We start from the raw sequence: 20,685 nt of genomic DNA on the forward strand, positions 1-20,685 counted from the left end.
TGTTTTAAATGGGCTATTTCTTGTAGGGTTTGGCTTATGATATATAGGAATGCTGATGATTTATGTGGATTTACTTTATGTCCTGCTCTTTTGCTTAAAGTGTAAATTGTTTCAAATAACTTTTGAGTTGAGTCTTTGTAATTTTCCAAGTATATGATCATATGGGCTGCAAATAAAGATTGTTTTATTAACTCATTTATTATTTTGATTCCTTCTATTTCTTTTTCTTCTCTTATTATTATTGCTATGATTTCCAGTACAATACTGAATAACATTGGTGACAGTGGGCATTCTTGTTTCACGCCTAATCTTACTGGCTTATCCAAATTACAAGTAATGCTTGCTGATAGTTTTATATAAATTTTTAAAAATCAATTTAAGAAAAATCCACTTAGACCAATACTTTTCAAGTTTTGTTTTGTTTTGTTTTGTTTTTTTGTATGATTTGGTTTTAGCAAAAAACAATGTGGTATTGTTATCCACATCTTCTTCTGCATTTATTATTATTATGATGATTTTTTAAACTTTAATATTGATATAAGCAATCATGTTCATAGATTGCCTTATGCTAAAACTCCCCTGCATTCCTAGTATTAATCCTACTTAGTCAAAATGTATATACTTGTAAGATCTAATAAATCTTTTAAGCTAGTGTTTCATTTAGGACTTATGTATCCATATGCATTTTTTAAAAATAATTTTATAATTATAACTTTTTTTTGACAGTACATATGCATGAGTAATTTTTTACATTATCCCTTGCACTTATTTCTGTTCCAAATTTTCCCCTCCTTCCCTCCACCCCCTCCCCTAGATGACAGGCAGTCCCATACATGTTAAATATGTTATAGTATATCCTAGATACAATATATGTGTGCAGAATTGAATTTCTTGTTGCACAGGAAGAATTGGATTCAGAAGCTAAAAATAACCTGGGAAGAAAAACAAAAATGCAAACAGTTTACATTCATTTCCCAGTGTTCCTTCTCTGGGTATCCATATGCATTAATGAAATTTGCCTATTATTTTCTTTCTGTTTTTATTCTTCCTGGTGTAGGTATAAGTATCATATTTGTTTTTTAAAAAGAGTTTGGTAGAATGCCTTCTTTGCTGATTATTCCAAATAATACATTTAATATTGTACTTAGTTGATCTTTAAATCCTTCATAGATTTCACTTGTAAATCCATCATGTCCAGGTGCTTTTTTCTTAAGAACTCTTTTATGTCTTGTTCAATTTCTTTTTTTTTCTAACATACCTCTATTTAGACATTATATTTCCTGTTCTACTAATCTGGGTAATTTACAGGTTTGTAAATATTCTTCCATTTCATTTAAATTATTAAATTTACTGGCATCAAATTAGGCAAAATTACTCCTTATGATTGCTTTGATTTCATCATAATGAAATATGCACCCTTTTCTTTTTTTATTCTATTTGGTTTTCTTCTCTATATTTTTAAAATCAAATTAAACAATGATTTATCTATTTTTTTTTTATAATTACACTTTGTGAAGTTCCCTCCATCTTATTGTTACTCACTATTGTCCTCAGCCTTTCTTTTTACCCTATCTCTGTTACCTTATCTCTCCCCCTTGCTCTCCTAGGAGTTCCTCCTTTATCTTCTCCCCCTCCTTTCTACAAATCCTTCTGCTATCCTTTCCCCAGTTTTCCATCTCTCTGAAACCTCAAAACAGACTTTTAGATTTCCAGGCTATTTCTTCTTCAACTCTGAGGAGAGTAAGGTTCCAGTATTTTCAACATATCCCACCTGCAGACTCTGTGTCACTTCTTTCACACCCAAATTTATGAAGTGATTGCTCTTTTATCATCTTCTAGTCAGCTTTGTTTTTTTAGAAGCACTCCATCATATGAAACTCATCCCTCACCTTTCTTTCAAACTTCTCAGTAATGATAATAGCTTGAAGAATTCTGACAACATGTCCACATATAAACAAAGTTAATGTGTTTGGAGTTAATGTCTTCCAAGTTTGCCATGTTCCCAACATAACATTTGTGATGCTATTACTTATTGTTACTTATTCTTCCAGGCTCCTTTCTGATCAAGGACTTGGCTCTCTCCATATCTAGAGGAAATGACCAGGGTATCCTAACTGCTCTTTCTTGGAGTAATGAGTTTTGAAATTTCCCAAGATATAAAAACAAAAACCAAAAAAAAAAAAAAACTCCTCCTGCTAGGGTCCTTCAGTCTTTCAGTGCTTTGTAGATGGTCTCATTCTCTCTCCTGTTCCCCATCGTAGTTTTCAAAATTATGACTTGTGATTGCTCTTCTTTGGATTTCCCCATGTGGAGATTCAGAAGAATATTTAATACTGATGGATTCAGTCTCTTTAAGCCATTTAGAAAACGGCATTGGTCTACAACTTGAGAGACATTTTTTGTATGAGAATTCTCTAGTTTTGTGCCACAGGCATTTGCCTGGGCTGGATGCTAGATCTGAAAGCTCACTCTGCTCCTGGTGAAGCAGGAGGGAAACTGTTCCCTTTACTGAAGTTGTGTTCCCTTTAAGAAACGATTTCCTTTTGATCTGTGATCCCTTTCAGAATCTCAACCATTTCTGGGGAAGCCATATCCTCCCTAGATAAGTTATCTTTCCAGGATGCTGGAGCCTTTTATTCAATTAGAAATCCTGGTCTAAAGACATTCCTTGGACATGTTATTAATTCCAATAGGAGATCTGGGCTGAAAACCGATAAGCATCTAAGCCCAGGAACCTGAGTCCTGAAGCCCCAAGACTCTTTAAAAGGGCAGTATCTGGACTCATTCTTCCCAGAAAGCCCAAGCACTTTGCTAAGATCCTTCTGCCCACTGAGAAAGCATTCTCAGTGCCAAATGCCATTTCCCAATGCCACTATCGAAGTCAGTCTCTTAGCAAACTGGTTTCTATCCAACAATAAACTTTAATTTTGCAATTAATATTTTGAGTATAAATGAATTCTTTCACTTTAAAACCTCTATGGTCGATTAGAAGGGGATTTTAAACAGCTCTCTTATTGCCACTGATCTCATGACTACCAGGAATTGAGAGGATTCAAACTTTATTATTTGGCTCCCTGATGGGGAATCGAGGGGAAGCCTAACAACTCCACAGTTGCTGCTTGTGTTGAATGTATCCCTTGCTGAGTACCCAGTTTAGGATTCAGCATCTACTCCCCCCCTCCCCCAGAAGAACCTTTTGATACCTGGAAAGTCCCCACTTTGGCCCTGCCTCATTTCTGGATGTTGGTGGAAAGCCCAACCTGAGAATCTTGGGAAGGCACTCTGAGCCAGTCTGACTCTAACAGGAACCTTTCTGAGTTACTGATATCCTTGTGGACATTTTTTCCTTGAAACAAATTTAGAATCTTTGGGAAAATGGGATTGCCATGTTTGAACTTTGCCTTGTGAATCATAGAGACTAGATTTGTTTGAAGTTTTCAGACCAGATTGGTTGCTTAATCAGGATGTGCTGCTCACACTTAACGCTACCCTAATTTTGTAGCTCCCCCTAGAGCTACTCTTAATGCTCATCCATCGACAGCAGGGCTAGGCCACACTTACCCTACTTCGGGTACCAACCCGGATCCCACAGAGACAGACCACCAGGAGGTAGGGGTGAAGCGAAAGAGAAGCTTATTCTTGGGTAGCACATATTTATTATCCAGGATCCAGGGGAAGGAGAGGTCCTCTAGAAACTTGGCATAATGAGATTGGCTGAGAAGAGGGAGGGAGGCGTGCTAGGCTTTGAGAGCACTAAGGGGGGAGACATGGTACCTGGGCTCAGACATCACCTCTTGGGGCTATGCCCCACCTCCACCAGGACTCACCTGTGCCTCAGAACCTCTCATTGCTCAGGTCCTCCCACATGCCCTGAACTGCTCCTAGAGGCTTTTTAACCCTTACAACACTGATACCAGAGCACTTGGAGGGGGTGGGGCAGGGAGGGAGATCTAGGCTATGATGCAAGGAATTCTCTGAGATCTAACTTTTGAGCAGCCTGTGTGCTGTATTTGGAAACTGCTTCAAACTGAGCACTAAGCTGGTGTTATCTTGTTCCTGGTTTTGCACTCTATTAATGAAAAACTTCCTAAAGGCTCTGTTTTTTTTGTTTTTTTTTTTTTTCTATTTCAGCTCTTGCCTCTCTACCAAATCAAAATACTAGTGAATTTTCTAAATAGGCAATCACATCACACTCTCAGAATCCCTTTTTAGATTAGCATTTTTTATACTGTGGTTTCCCTAAATCCCAATGTAAGAAAAGTTAGAAGCATAACAATAAAGTTTTTGATTTAAAATATGAAGAAAAATGGCCAGTGAAACAGCAATTTATTTCTGAATTATTTTCCATGGAAAAATCATTTCATCCTTCTGACCATTTGACTCTGGATTTTGTCATTGTGATCCAATTATGCCGAATGTTTTTTCCTACAGCTCCCAATCTTATCACCTTAATGTCAGATTTTTAATGATTTCCCTGTAGAGGCTCAAACATCCCCATTACTGTAATGGGAGAACAAGTCTTTCTTTAAGTGAGCCCTCATTCTAATTTAGATTAGGAGAAAATCTAATCCAATCTGCATTAACACCTGAAGGTAAATAGAATCCCCCAAAGTTCCCAAAGTCGACTTGCAGTCAGCACCTCAAATACGGGACCCACTACTTCCTGTTTGGCTGCGGCCCAGGATTTCTCTCTCCATGCTTTCAGCTCCAGAGCGGAAGGAGGGAGCCCCAAAGCTGGGAATGAGAGTGGGAAAAGGAGGCGATCTCCCAGCGGAAACACCTGGTGGGTGCTGATCCAGGTGGAATAGGAGCCTTGGGGTGGAGTTTGGAAGCCTGGGAGGAGTCCAGGGCAGACGTGGGGCCTCTCCCGTGGTGAAGACATTTCACGTGATGGGGGAGGGGTTTGGGGCGGGGAAGCAGCTCCGGGCCTGAGATCCTGGTTCTGGGTGTGATTAAAGGAGACCGCTCATTTTGGGAAGTCTCTGGGCTGGCTAAGGTGGGAACTCTTGGGCCCCGGAGAAATCTCCTCCGAGAGCTGGCTGGAAACCGGGACTTCTGGACTAGAGATCCCTCTGCCTCCTGCAAGGCAGCTGTGCAGGGGCAGGTCCCAGGTAGGTCCGTCCACCTCCCGGCATATCTACCCCCCCCCCTCCGCCTCCCTACTCACCTCTGAGCTTTTGCTACTTGCCTTTGTCTTTGCTAATTGGTTATAATCTGACCTTCAGCACCACAAGGCCTCCCTCCCCAGCCCCCCACCCCATTCCCCGCCGTCACTGTTTTTCAAACCCCAAGTGCTTCCCAAACGTCAGAGGTTACCGTCCCCAGATTTAAAATTGATTCACTTTTCCCCAATTTCAGACCTTGCCCACAAGGACCCAGGAGCCCCGCCTTGTTCCTGGATCCCGGGTAGAAACGTGGTGCTTCTGCCTTCCGACTTGGGCCCCGGATAGATTCCAGAGTTCTGCCTGCCCCGAGGACCCACTCTGGACGTGGGCATTAAAAACTCTTACCAAGCTCTGCCTCTCTCTCCCCCCTGTCCCCCAGGCTCTTTGGCTGTTGCCCTATGAGATCCTCACCCTGACTTGCTGCGTCCAGGTTGCTTTACAGTCACCCAGCCTAAAACTCTACCAGAGGGTGCCAGGAAACCTCCCCAGCTCCTAGGTGGACCTCAGGACACAGTCATGCTGCTTTCCCAGGTTCTGTCCCCCAGGAGCCTTCTGTCACTGCAGCGTCCCTGATCTTCCTGTCAGGAGCTGACATCTTTCTCCCAAACCTTACCTGGCTCTACTTTCCCAAGCCTCCAGCTTCCCTGCCCCTCCTTCTTTTAGGGCACTCAGACCTCCCCTCCCCTCTCCCTATACCAGGTGGCTGGATCCCAGGCTTCCCCAGCTTTCCCTGGTACCTCCAAATAGAGCCATCCTTCCATCCTCAACATTGATTAGCCTCCCTTCTTCCTGGATCAAGCAGTCAGGCTGTGGTGAGTCAGGAAGATGGGATGGCAGAGTACCAATGGGAGGCAGAGCTCTGACACTCATCCCAGCTGGGATCCCAAAGGCTTCTCTGCCTCCCGGGTCTCTGTTACTGGATGAGAGAGGGGAGTCATTTTCCTCTTCAGATCCTTTTCACTTCCAGGCCTGCTCCTCCCTGCTACCTACAGTGTTCTCTTGATTCTGCTCATTTCACTCTTCATTTGAAGTCTTTTTTTGTCTTTCTAAGACCACTGAGCTCACTTCTCTCAGCCCAGGAGTCTCCATCACAGCCAAACACCACAGGCTTGGTCAGGGATTTCCTGATTGATACTGCAATTTTAATTTTTAAAAATTTTCATTTTTAAAGTGGCAAAGAACCACTTTCAACATCCCATCCAAACAGCTGAATGTCCTTCCATCTTGTTTTTACTCACCATTTTCTTTCTCAAGCCTGCTTTTACCCTATTCCTGTGACTTTATCTTCTCTCCCACTCCCAATTCTAATCCAGTTTAAAATCCCTCCTCCACTCCATCCCCCATTGTTTTCTCCTCTATATTTTCAGAAGGCTTCTACATCCTTCCCGATGTATACATTGTTTCCTCTATAAGTCTGAGAGAAAGGTTACAACGTTGCCAGCTCTCCCCATCTGTTTTCTCTGTATTAGTTCTTCCTCTTGCCCATTTTTTATAATTGTTTCCTTTTACCCTTTCCTGCTCCATCACAAACAATTCAGTCCCAACCTTTGAAACTACCTACCTTTATACTGATTACAGTTTCATGTGTATGAGTAAATAGTTGCATTTAATGAGTGCTGTGGAATTAGTCTTTAATGTTTTCCTTTTTCTGGATCTTTTATATTAAATTTTCCATTCAGTTCTGGTCTTTTTCTTACAAAGACATGAAAGTTTTTCAGTTTGTCATATGTCTATTTCCCCCATTCATTCCATATTATATTCCAGATTTCTGGCTAAATTATTCAGGATGTAATCAAAACCTATGGTCTTTCAGAGTAGAAACTGCTGGTTTTGTGAAATCCTGACTATTTCTGCAGTGTCGAAGTCTGTCTTACTTTCTTGTTGGATTGCAATATTTTCTCCTCAACCTGGGAATTTTGAAATTTTGCTAGGATATTCTTGTAAATTTTCCTCTTTTCATCTCTTTCTGTTGGTGAACACTAGATTTTTGTTTCTCTTTCGACTTCTATTTTCTTGTTCTAGAAATGAAGGGCAATTTTTCTTTCATAATTTCTTGTAATGTTATATCCAGAGTGAATATGAAATTGAGTAACATGAAAATCATAATGGCTTCTAGAAAGTTTTCCTTTTTTTGAACCTAAGAAATTTCTTTTGATAATGTTTTATTCTAGAAGAGAACCACAGATAAAAGGAAGATGTCTTGATTTGTGTTTGAATGGGATGTGAGGGAGGCTGAGGTCTGCCAGGTCCTGCAGCAAGATAAAAGTCCTGAATCCTTCCTCCAATAAAACTTCTTGGAAGCATGGGGGAGGGGGAGCTAGTGGGAGATAAGATGAGCAGCCTGGTGGGTAAGGGGCCAGGTGAAATAAGAATCCTAGGGTGGAGTCTGGAAGCCTGGGAGGAGTCTAGGGCTGGAGAAGAGCCATTCCAGTGGCCACTGTCCACGTGATGATGGTAAGGACTGGGGGAGGGGAGGCAGGCAGCATTCAGAGATTATCACCTTGGATGATTTTGGGAGGTCCCACCCTCCCGACTTCTCAGGCTAGTCAGCTTGGGGCTCTTGAAACTAGGAGGACTATACTGGAGTAGATTAATGGGAAGCAGGAAGGCTTGGAATTGAGATTTCTGGGTATTCTCTTGGATCCACCATTTTCTACTTAGTGCAGCACATCTCTATCGGGGTAGGTCCCAGGTAGGTCTGAGCCAGGGCTCCTCACAAGTTCTGACTTCTGGTGGCTATCCTTGCATAAGGATTCACACTTCTTATTTCTCCTGATGTCCATTGTCCTCCCCATCTGTCAGAACAATTTCCTGCCAGGTCTGGCTATTTAATGAATTGGCCCCTACCTCTTTTTCAGGTTCCCAAACACTTCACAAATATCCACTCTCACATTCTTCCTCAAGCTTACTATTGGGTCATATTTGCACAAAGGTAGGATTTCCCCATAGTAACCCAGGAGTCCCACTTTCAGCCTCCATTTCTGCACCCAGGTTGCCCAGCTCTCTTCCTGCCCCTGTTTATTTTATTGATTGTGAGCCGTCAGGCATGATTTCTCATGAGGTTGCACAGGCTCTGCCTTCTGCCCCCAGGAACCTTTCTTGGTTGCAGGAATTAAAGCTGTTTCCTGGGCTAGCTTCTCTGGACCTGCACATCTTGCACTGCTTCCCAGGCATGTGGCTCCCTATTTCCACATTCCCTTTCAGGACTCTAAGCCTAAAATCTACCTAAGAGTCTTAGGAACCCTCCCCCATCTTCCAGTTAGATTTCAGGACACAATCATCCGGTTTTTCCTATTTTAGCTACCCACCTAAATCACTTCTGGACACTTAAATTTTTACTCAGCTTCCCAGCTCCCTCAGCACAGGTCCTGGGAGTTGAATACAAGACATGATTGTCTCCCAACCTTAGGCTTCCTCTGCTCTTTCCTTGGGGGTTTCATCTCTACTTTTTTATGCTATTCCTGAGTCTTTTATTTTAAAATTGGACTTCTCTGTTCTACTCTGTCCTTTTCCTCAAGAAAGTTTGAAAATTCCCTTTTTCACAAATGTTTTCAATTGCGATGGTCCAGTCTAGCTCCTCTGAAGGGCTCAGAATAAGTCCTTGTCAGGATAAGCAAAAGTCCTTGCCCTACATGTGGACGCCAATTTGTAACGTGCTGTTGTCTCCAGAAGCTGCCAATCTCTCTCTGGGAGGAGATCTGCTGTGTCAACTCAAATCTCTCGGACAGAATGGGCTTGGGATAATGCAAGGGCTTCTGGGAAAATTTACTTCAACCAATGAACTTGCTCTTCCTCAGGAATTCACAAGTAAAAACTCCCAGTAAAGGCCGGAACTAGAGAATTGTCAAGTACTGACTTAGCACTTAGTAAGAACCTAATATCTCATTATCTCATTAGCACTTAGTAAGAACCTAACAGTTTTCCTTTGTGAAAGATGTTTAGTTTTGTCGGGATTTTTTCTTGTTGTTGTTGTTATTTTTTGGCTATAATCTATGCTTTTTTGCCTTCTTGAATATCATACTGCAATGCTGACTGTGCCTGAACAATATATGAGTTGCTTCTGGCTGCTTCCATTTTTTTTTCTTGACCTGGGAGTTCTGCAATTTGGTATATTGTTCCTAGGAGTTTTCATTTTGGGATCTTTTTCAGAAGGTGATCAGTGGATTCGTTCCATGTATATTTTATTTATATTATCTTCCAAATTTCTAACAAATTATTTTTTTCAGTGTACCTTCTTTTTCATTTGGCCAATTCTTTTAAAGGTTTTTTTTTTTTTTTTTTCCTTTGGTAGATTTTTGTACTTTCCTTAAAACAAATTGGTGACTTTTTATATTCCCATGATTTTCTAGTTCCACTCCCATTTATTTTCCTAATTTTTATTCTACTTCTCTTATTGGAGTTTTAAAATCATTTTGGTCTTCCTTCAGAAGGACTTTTTGGACTCGTGACCATTTCATATTCCTCTTTGAGATTTCACATTGGCGACATTTGATCTTGTCTTTTGAGTTTGTTTTTTGACCTTCCTTTTGACTACAATAATGTTCTATTGTGAGAGCTTTTTTATTTTGTTGTGCTTTTTAAATTTCCCAGGCTTGGTAACTCTCCTGGAACTTCACCCTGTATAATGTCTTGTAGGCTATCCTCTTCTCCAGGAAAAGAAGGGAATAACATCTGTTCAGTTTTAATCATCTCCCTCCCCTCCCCCCAATAGCCTGCAGAGGACAAGGCCTGGCCCAAGTGAGGAGCCTGGAGCCAGAGGGAATGGCCCCTGAGAGCTGCAGATCCCCACCCCAGGTGAGTGTATTCTGCCCACAGATGTGGCAATATCAGCCCAAGAGGCCATTTCCACAGATCTGGAGGATGGTCTGTGAGGCTGGCCATCTCTATTATTATTGAATCCTTACTTTACAAAAATAGGCAGGAAAATGAATGCAGTAATAACAACACTGCCCTCCTCTCTGCTATGTTTTAGACTGATTCACTGTCCCTCTGGCATCTTGAGCACTAACTCCCGTGCCCCAGTTGCTGCCCCCACATATTTGTTTAAATTTTTCCTCAATATAGGTCACTGACAAGGAGGATCTCTTCACTCATGAGTGTTTATCTTCTAGGTATCATGTCTTTGCTTTGGTCCAGAACCATCTCCCCACTACACACACACACACATAACCTAAACACTCTCTGGGTCCTGTGGACTTTCCTAAAACCCCTTGACCCTGTTGTCTGGAGCAGGACCCTGGAAGTTTCATCAGCTCTTGTCCTTTCCCTGGGTGGTAGGAGAGCAGAAATTGTTCTCCTGCTGCTGCTCAGCTCCAGCTGCCTCAGACCACACAGACCTTCCCAAATCTCTCTGAATCCCTTCTCTTTGCCATTTTTCACCATTATTATCATATTCTTTTTCCTCCCGAGGCAATTGCTGTGAAGTGACTTTGCCCAGGGTCACACAACTAGGAAAAATTAAGTGTCTGAGCCTGAATTTGGATGCAGGGCCAATGCTCTATCCACTGCACCATCTATGGCCCCTATTAAAATGTATTTTAACCCTAAATACAAAATAAGAGAAGAAGAAATTTCAAGCAAGCAGCAGAACATAACAGCAGATTCGATATAAGACAAACCTATCTAATGAATGGTATACATTGTTCAGGAACTGTCCAGCCTTTCTTGGCTTCCTTAGTTTTTCTTTTGTTCCATTTTATTTTTTTTATCACCTGAAAGCCTCCATGCCCCCAAAGCTGTAATTACATACTTCTAGAATAACTCCATCATGTTCAGCTCATGCCAAGCCTTTTTCTCCTCCTACCATTGCTTAGGTCAAAGCAACAGGCATTTAGAAAGGGAAGAGGCTCTGTGGGAATATAGAGGAGATACGAAGAAAGAAAAATCAGTCCCTGCCCTCAAGAAGCTTCCGTTCTAACATGAAAGACAACATGTCAGCAGCTGTGGCCACATCAGCTGTGTACAGTGTAGGTGGGAGGCCTTTGCATGGCTGTGCTTCCAAGTGTTCTCACAGAGGATGTGACCTTTGGGTAAATCCCTTCTCTCTCCTTCAGTTTGCTTCTGTAAATTGATGACTTTTGTGCTGGATCCATTAAGAAGTGTGTGATTCAGAAATTTGGAATACAAAATCTTATAAAAATGAATGTTGAAAACTTGCATTTGGAAAAATAAATAAGACTTAATTTCTTCCTTTTGGAAAACTTACAGGATCTTTTTTTTTTTTTCCAGAGTGATCATGGAAATGTTTTAGCCTTACAATACACAACACTTGCTAGCTTCACACAAACACTTCATGCCATTTTCTTAACATGGTACTGTCTGATTTCACCTCCAAAAATCCTCATCTCTCTCTCTGATAGAACCCATAACTTTCCTGTTTGCACAGGCAGTAATTTCCTAGTAAGACATTTCTCAATTTTATTCCACCTGAAAATAATAAAATGTGTTTCTGTATATTCCACTAGTCTTTGGGGGACTTTGGTTTCAGTGCTGGCTCTGAATCCTGTAATGACTGTCATTTTGGGCAGATCCCTTCTCCATGCTTCAGGTCCCTTCTGTAAATTGAGGAGCATTGGATCAGGTCAGTTATGAAGCAGCTTCCACTCTTCTATCCTCTGGGTGTTGGTGTTTTAGGAGTTGGTGACCTTCAAGGATGTGGCTGTGGACTTCAGCCCGGAGGAGTGGGGTCTGTTGGACCCGGATGAGAAAGAGCTGCACAAGGAGGTCATGCTGGAGAATGTCGAGAACTTGCTCTCCCTGGGTAAGGAGCACTTCCCTTGGAACTCTGGAACTGCCATCAAAAGGAGTGTCACCATCCCCTCCCTAGGATGCAGAGTTTCAGGTTTTTACCAGTTCTTTGAAAGGCCCAAGGGCTGCCCCCTGTCGCCAGGAGACAGGGTCCTTCTGCTGCCTGTTCTTCTACGAGTGGTTTTTGCATTATAGAATGGGAACCCAGCAGTTGTATCTGCAAACCTTCTGAAAAGCAATCCTGCCCCTTTTCACTGAACTTGGGATAGGAGAAGGAACCCCCTTCCTCTTGGGGGGGAACCATTTTGTCGTTGCAATGTTCTTTTGGGTAAAATGCATAAATTTTTACCTCACTGCCCCTGGTATAACTCATAAATCCCCACTACGGCAAGTGGGCCCTTGTTCTTCCTTCATAAATCCCCTAAAGGTCTCTATAGATACCGGGAGAGAAAGAGAAAGGAGGTAGTCTTTCTATACATTTGCTGGGATCCAGGCCTTGTGCTCAGAGCTTCCTTCATGTGCATTATAGCACATCATCCTTTCCCCAAAACCTTTTGTTTGGGGCACCATCTTTATCCCCATTTCACAGATCTAGAGGCTCAAGCAAAAAGATGAAAATATTTACCCAGAGTCACATAGCCAGGATTTGTCTAAACCCAAATTTGCACTCGGGTTTCCTGACTGCAGGCCTAGTGCTCCCTTCTCTGTGCTACCAGCTACTTCTAATGTCCAGAAAATGGAATCTATGGGATGTGGCCATCCTGCTGTGAAGGAGACAGCAAAATCAAGATCTTCTGATTCCAGATTGCTTGCATGGCCTCCTTTCCCCTCTGCCCTCTTCCCCTGGCAATAAGCACCCTGAAAACCATCTTTGAATTGCACTTGGAACCACCCAGTGGACCTAGCATCCCCCCTATTCTAATGAAGAATAAATGAGAAGTGTCTCTCTAGGCTCAAACCCATTATCTTCTCTTTGCCCAGGACTTCCAGTTCCCAGAGAAGATTTCTTCTTCCATGTGGAGAGAGAAGGCCTGAGGAACTCCTGTCCTGGTGAGTGAGTTTCAAGCTGGGGTGCAGGCTGCTATCCCAGGAGGCTTCTTCATTTGATGGGGGTGGGAGTAGGAAAACTTGACTCTTGTGGTGGTGAGATCCTGAGCACCTCACTGAACCTCTGAACCTCAGTCTGTTCTTCTGTAAAGTGAGGCCTTTGGACTCAATGGCATTTCAGTTCCCTTCTAATGAAGATTTAATGATCCTAGTGGAAGTCTTTCTTGGAAATTTTAGGATAGCCAGCTATGTACAACCAAAGAAAGAGGTCTCAGGTCGTCTAATATGACTTTTCTTAGGTCTTTTTTAAGCCCAAAAGCATTTATTTCTACTTTTTGAGATTTATTTAAAACTAAAAATAAAATAGAAAATAAAATAAAATAAAATAAAAGTTCTATGTTCAGCAGAACATAAGGAAGGATTCAAAATCTGTAATAGTAAATTTCCATAAACCATAAATGAAATTGTATTTAGAACTGTCCATGGCTTTTTTGCTGTCTTGTAGGTTTTCTTTTATTCTCTGCTGTGCATGTTTTACTTAATTTCTTTCCCCCCTTTCATCCTCTGCTAATTCTCCCCCACACAGGCTAAGTACAGATATATAGGAAAAGCAACAACCTCTGAGGAAAGGTGGGCACAAGCTGGAATCCATCAGTTGGAAGACTCTCTTCTTGCTTCCTTCCCTCCCTTCTCTCTTTCTCCCTCTCTTATTCCTTTCTTGCCTGTTTAGATATTTCTTTTCTTCTTTCCTTCCTGTTATGGGCCAGAACTCTGTACTTAAAAGAGTCTTACAAGGTGCTAAGTCAGTAGAATTGATAAGACAATGTTTATCTAGTTTAGCATGGTGATTAATAGTTCTCTACTTTAGTACATGTACTTAGACTTAATATAACTTATTAGACTTAACAAGATTGACACCTATGATAGAGCATAGTTTTAAACTATAAAATAAAGCATATCAGCTGGGGCAAACTCAGTCAGAGTCAGACTCTGAGAAGACAAGAGGACTGGAGGCAGGAGCTCAAGCTCTTGGAGCCAAGGAAAGATTTTGACTCCATCTCACACCACCATGGTGGCAGACCTCTCCTCCTTTGCTTCTACACTGAAGCCAAGACTCCAGAAGGCCTCCAAGAAAGGTAGCTGAGAACCTAGACAAGGAGATGAGATTTTGAAGGAGATAATAAAGGATTTGGACTTTAACACCTGGCTGTTCTCCTGGTGATTACTCAACTGAAAGGAAGGCTGGTCCAAAGTCCTGCAGAAAACCAACCAGAACCTTACATCTTCCTTCCCTCTATTCACCTAGGATATCATATACCCCAATCTACAGATGCTCTTAAAAGCATTTCCCGCTCCCCTCACCCCCTTCTTCACCACTGAACCATCCCTTGATAGATTTCTTTCTTTATTTCTCTCTCTCAATCTCTCTCTCTCTTTCGCAATTGGGATTAAGTAACTTGTCCAGGGTCACATAGCTAGTAAGTATTAAGTGTCTGAGGCCAGATTTTAACTTGGGTCCTCTTGGCTTCAGGGCTGTTGTTCTATTCACTGCTCCACTTAGTTGCCCCGATTCCTTTCTTAAGGAAGAAACCCTAAACCAAAATCAGTCTAATTATCATTGACCACTCATAGGTCCTTTGCTAAACCCCATTTGGTCTTTGTTTAGGTCCTGATTGACTCAGACTTAGTGTAAATCCCAATCATTTTTGCTTTGGCCAGAAACCCTGAGGTTCTTCACAGAGTCATTCATTCATTCATTCATTTTTATTTATTAAGATTTTTTGGCCTAGGTGAGAGAAGAGATTCTTTGCCTCCATTGCTCCTTAGCCTTAATCAGTGGATGGGGGCAGCCTCAGTCACAGGAGACCTGTTGGAGATCTTATCTTAAGAAGGAGCTGGTCTCCCCCTACATCCAGAGCCATGTGCAGTAATCCTGATCTTTAACTGGATATAGATGACTGTGGGGGAAAGTGAGGCCAGTGACCTTGGACAACCCTTCCTCACTTAACTCCAAGTCACTCACTTGTCATAGTGTGACCTCCCTCATGTCATTGTCCTCTCTTAGAAGAAAGGACTGACAAGAGCAGATCTGTCTTTGCTTTTGTGATTTTCTTTGTCTCCATTAATTTGTGAATGGAAGTGGAGACCATTACCTTACTTAGAATTCAAACCTAATTCATCAACTTTCTGCCTTTTCCTGGTTCTTATTGACCAACCTTTGGCCCATTCTTGGAGGATCATTGATCTAATTTACATAACTGACAGCTTCCCTTAGGTTAGGGATATGGGAGGGAAAGACTCTTGTTTATTCCATTAGAGAACCAGGAGGCCTAGGCCCTTGTTATCTTCACTAGTGACAATGATAGCAGTTAACAAGCATATGGTGCCTACTGTGTGCCAAGAGTTTTATAACTATTATCTCATTTGATGCTCACAACAACCTGGGAAGTGGGTACAATTATTATCTTCACTCTATAGCAAAACTGAAGCAAAGAAGCACATTCCCAAGGTTGCAGAGCCAGGTAATGCCTGAGATTGAATTTGAAAGAAAGGAGTGGAAGCAAAATGGAGAACATCTGTCTAGTGCAATGAATTGAGAAGCCTCAGTTTCCATATTCCAGTTGTAATCTCTGCTGTAGTGATTTGTATCAGGTTATTCAGACATTTAGAGTTCATAGCCTAGTTTCCAAATTATGAATACCTTCACCTGGAGTTTGTTTCAGGTTTGTTGTGGGAGTCCAATGTCATCACATTTTGTGTGCCACTCTATGTTAATTGAATTACTTTATTGGTGTGAGCTAGTAGCATTTAAAAATGATTAAATCTGTCCATTTCAGTTTGAAAACATTTTGCCTGGAGAAAATAAAAAGTCAATGATTTTATTATCAGCCAGTATTAGAGGATTATTTATATGTGTGTGGGTTTGTTTCTTTCAGATGTAGAGACACAGTTTGGTATGAAGGAGATAAGTGCAAATCTGAAAATGATCTCGTGGAAAGACCTTTTTCAATATCATGAATACAACAGGATTGCTCTTGCCAACCACAAAAGAGACCACACTGGAGACAAACATTGTGAATGGAATACACGCAAAAAAGTTTTAAGGAACAGTTCTAGTGTTGGTAAAGATAAGAATATACACCCTGAAGAGAAAACACCCGAGTGTCATGAATGTAATAAAGCTTTTCTTGTACTCTCTTCCCTTGTCAAGCACCAGGGAATCCATGCTAGAGAGAAACCTCATGAATGTAAGAAACATGGAAAGACTTTTAGAGAACGATCTGCTCCTGCTGAACATGAGGCAATTCACACAGAAAAACAGTCTTACATATGTAATCAATGTGGAAAGGATTTCCAATGTTATTCCAAATTGGCTCAACATCAGAGAATCCACACTGAAGAGAAGCCTTATGAATGTAATCAATGTGGAAAGACTTTTGTATGCAGTTACAGTCTTCATGAACATCAGAGAATCCACACTGGAGAAAAGCCTTATGAATGTAATGAATGTGGAAAGACTTTCATATACCGCTCTAGTCTTGCTGACCATCAGAGAATCCACACTGGAGAGAAGCTTTATGAATGTAATGAATGTGGAAAGACTTTCATATATCGCTCCCATCTTGCTGTCCATCAGAGAATACACACTGGAGAGAAACCGTACGAATGTAATCAATGTAGAAAGACTTTCGTATGCAGTTACAGTCTTCATGAACATCAGAGAATCCACACTGGAGAAAAGCCTTATGAATGTAATGAATGTGGAAAGACTTTCATATACCGCTCCAGTCTTGCTGACCATCAGAGAATCCACACTGGAGAGAAGCTTTATGAATGTAATGAATGTGGAAAGACTTTCATATATCGCTCCCATCTTGCTGACCATCAGAGATTCCACACTGGAGAGAAGCCTTATAAATGTAATGAATGTGGAAAGGCTTTTGTACGCAGTTACAGTCTTCATGAACATCAGAGAATCCACACTGGAGAGAAGCCTTATGAATGTAATGAATGTGGAAAGACTTTCAAATACAAAAATAGTCTCGTAAGCCATCGTAGAATCCATACTGGAGAGAATCCTTATGAATGTAACGAATGTGGAAAGACTTTTAAATATACCAACAGTCTTGCAAAACATCAGAGAATCCACACTGGAGAGAAGCCTTATAAATGTAATGAATGTGGAAAGGCTTTCACACAGTGTTCCAGTCTTGCTGTCCATTGCAGAATCCATACTGGAGAGAAGCCTTATGAATGTAACAAATGTGGAAAGACTTTCACATCTCACTCCAGTCTTGCTGTCCATCAGAGAATCCACACTGGAGAGAAGCCTTATGAATGTAATCAATGTGGAAAGGCTTTCACAAAGCGCTCCTATCTTGATGCACATCAGAGAATGCATAATGGAGAGAAGCCTTATGAATGTAATCAGTGTGGAAAGGCTTTCACAAATTGCTCCAGTCTTGCTGTCCATCAGAAGATCCATACTGGAGAGAAGCCTTATGAATGTAATCAATGTGGAAAAGCTTTCACAAAGCGCTCCTATCTTGATGCACATCAGAGAATGCACAATGGAGAGAAGCCTTATGAATGTAACAAATGTGGAAAGACTTTCACATCTCACTCCAGTCTTGCTGTCCATCAGAGAATCCACACTGGACAGAAATCTTATAAATGTAATGAATGTGGAAAAGCTTTCATAGATGGCTCCAGTCTTGCTAAACATCAGAGAATCCACACTGGAGAGAAGCCTTATAAATGTAATGAATGTGGAAAGGCTTTCATAGATGGCTCCAGTCTTACGAAACATCAGAGAATCCACACTGGAGAGAAGCCTTATGAATGTGATGAATGTGGAAAGGCTTTCACAAAGCGCTCCTATCTTGATGCACATCAGAGAATGCATGATGGAGAGAAGCCTTATGAATGTAATCAGTGTGGAAAGGCTTTCACAAATTGCTCCAGTCTTGCTGTCCATCAGAAGATCCATACTGGAGAGAAGCCTTATGAATGTAATCAATGTGGAAAAGCTTTCACAAAGCGCTCCTATCTTGATGCACATCAGAGAATGCACAATGGAGAGAAGCCTTATGAATGTAACAAATGTGGAAAGACTTTCACATCTCACTCCAGTCTTGCTGTCCATCAGAGAATCCACACTGGACAGAAATCTTATAAATGTAATGAATGTGGAAAGGCTTTCATAGATGGCTCCAGTCTTACTAAACATCAGAGAATCCACACTGGAGAGAAGCCTTATGAATGTAATGAATGTGGAAAGGCTTTTACAAAGCGCTCCTATCTTGATGCACATCAGAGAATGCACAATGGAGAGAAGCCTTATAAATGTAATCAATGTGGAAAGACCTTCACAGAGTGCCACAGTCTTGGTAAACATGAGAAAACCCACATTGGACAGAAACCTCATGAAAATGGAAACCTTCAGACAAAGCTCAAATCTTGCTTAACAACAGAGAGTGCACATTAGAGGAAAACTTTTGAGTGTCTGGATCATGATAAAATTTTTAATATATATTGGTCTCTGACTAAACATGGAACATCCTATCCTATATGTAAAACCTTATTCATATAATCCATGTGGAAAAACATTCAGGCTCACTTCATCTCTAAATTGGCTCTAGAAAATTCCTAGAAGATTGAAATCATGGATAATGACATAAAGATGGAGGATAGAGCTTCTCAGTCAGCAAGGATTTTCTGCTTGGGAACAAATCTCCTATGGACTTGGCATGGGAAGGTCTTTAGCCCAGGTTCATCTCTGACTTTACATCTGAGGATACTGAGTGGAGAGAAGACTTACAAATGTGCCGAAGGAAGACTTGCTCTTACCTGGAAGACAAACATCAATATAACTCATAATTGTCACTGTAAAGAAACATTATACAAAATGCATTTTGTATAATGTATTTTCACTTGGATCTCATCTTTTGTGTAGAAATCTTGCTGCATATGAAATATATGAATATAATGAATGAGGGAAGACCTCTTCCTCCAGCACAGATCTCATTAGACATTGTGGATACTCAGGCTCCTTATCTTTTTGGCTAGTGTGTTGACACATGCAGATGTTTCTTTCTAGGACCTAGGTCAGTTCTGCATTTTCTGGAAGAGCACAAGCATAACATCAACCCTATATTAGTAATTTGGCTGGACCAGATCAATGACCCATCACTGGATGTTTCCACATGACCGTGAAGTCTGGTTGTTTGTCTGACAACCTGTTCCTTTGTCCTGCAAGTGTTTTTGAGCAGGAGTACATGCTTATCTAAAGTTAGAAAAAAAAAAAAAAATCTATGATATGTATTACCTGAGCCAAACTTCTTACCCTATTTCCTATTCACCCTTTTGTGTGTTTGATAAGGAGAATTTTAATATCTTTGTTGTCTCTTAACAATAGCATATAGTGAAGATATCCAAAACATGGATCCAGAGTAACATTCATCTGCCATATGTTCAATGGATGAAGGCCTCTTAGATGGTGGATTGTTGACTTGATTTAGTAGACAATAATAATTTAATTCAAAATTCCAAAAAATATTAGTTATAATCCCAAGAAATAAGTATTGCATATCTAACAGTAAGAGATTAATACCTTGGAGCAGCTATGTGACAGTGGATAGAGCACCATCTCTGAAATCAGGAGGACTTGAGTTTAAATCTGGTCTCAGACACTTAACACTTCCTAGCTGTGTGACCCTGGGCAAGTCACTTAACACCAATCACCTCAGGGGAAAAAAAAGATTCATCCCTGAATGTTCACAGCTTATGTTCATATCTGACTAGATGGCTTTATGTTCAACATTACACAAATGATTTTGTTTTAAGATAGCTAATAAACAATAACCAAAGACAAAGTTTTAGAAATAAATAGTAAAAAACAATTTCAAGTTGTGTATTGCCTAGGAAAAACAATGTTCAGTTATTAAACATGTTCAAAGAGACAAAGGCATAGACTATTCTCAGAATCACTTTAAACAATGGTAACAGAGGCAGCTAGAAGGTGCAGTGGATAGAGTACAGTCTAGATGTCAGGAGGACCTAAGTTATAATCTGGCCTCAGACACTTATCACTTCCCAGCTGTGTGACCCTGGGCAAGCCACTTAACTACAATTGCCTCTGTAAAAACCAAAAGCCAAGAATGGGAACTTGCATGCACTGTGTACTTCTGAAAGAATATTGAGGGGTTGAGCAACATGGTTAGTTGGAGGATTATTACTAAGATTTCAGCCTTCTGTGATGGTATAGGCAGTTTGTATACATTACATTTCTTATTTATATAGTATCCTGATTGTCCTGAAATAAAGCCATCTGTAAATGCAGTAAGTACAGAATCAATAGGATAATTCTTTATTATCTTTGGGAATATTTTTTCATTGATTTTTTTTCCACCAAAAAAAAATGTGTACTTTTGTAGAAGGTTTATGATTATCTTACCACTGTAAATAAAAATTACACCTTGTAGTCACTCCATTCTGAAGCATTCAAAACCTTATTTGAGATTTTGAATATGGTTGATGTCTGATTAACAAGGAGGAGAGCTGAGTTGGAGATGTTCGTTTATTCATTAGATATATTACCATTGTGGAATATGGCATAAGAGTAACAGAAGAGTTTTAATGAAGGATCTCCTTATAAAGTAGAGAATAAATGGGAAAGTTGGTATGTGGGGATCTGTAGCATGGGTCAAAGTCAATATCACCTAAC

At 40.8% G+C, this 20,685-nt stretch overlaps 1 protein-coding gene across 1 annotated transcript; it reads left to right on the forward strand.

Annotated features, from left to right (window-relative positions):
- The first annotated feature begins 4,917 nt into the window (after nt 1–4,917).
- LOC141564943 (uncharacterized) lies at nt 4,918–20,451 on the forward strand. Its single transcript, XM_074307807.1, has 5 exons — nt 4,918–5,111; nt 9,877–9,959; nt 11,799–11,925; nt 12,894–12,962; nt 15,896–20,451. The coding sequence occupies exons 2-5, from the start codon at nt 9,927–9,929 to the stop codon at nt 18,445–18,447; spliced, it is 2,781 nt and encodes a 926-aa protein (XP_074163908.1). The 5' UTR covers nt 4,918–5,111; nt 9,877–9,926; the 3' UTR covers nt 18,448–20,451.
- The last annotated feature ends 234 nt before the right edge of the window (nt 20,452–20,685 follow it).

Source organism: Sminthopsis crassicaudata, chromosome 3 (genome assembly GCF_048593235.1).
Source record: "Sminthopsis crassicaudata isolate SCR6 chromosome 3, ASM4859323v1, whole genome shotgun sequence".
NCBI lineage: Eukaryota > Metazoa > Chordata > Mammalia > Dasyuromorphia > Dasyuridae > Sminthopsis > Sminthopsis crassicaudata.

Bases quoted from the DNA above. Each gene is read 5' to 3' on its own strand.
- LOC141564943 (XM_074307807.1), top strand. From the start codon at position 9,927: ATGGCCCCTGAGAGCTGCAGATCCCCACCCCAG. The intron at 11,926-12,893 runs GTAAGGAGCACT...CTCTTTGCCCAG, and splicing joins CGAGAACTTGCTCTCCCTGG to GACTTCCAGTTCCCAGAGAA. The intron at 12,963-15,895 runs GTGAGTGAGTTT...TGTTTCTTTCAG, and splicing joins CCTGAGGAACTCCTGTCCTG to ATGTAGAGACACAGTTTGGT.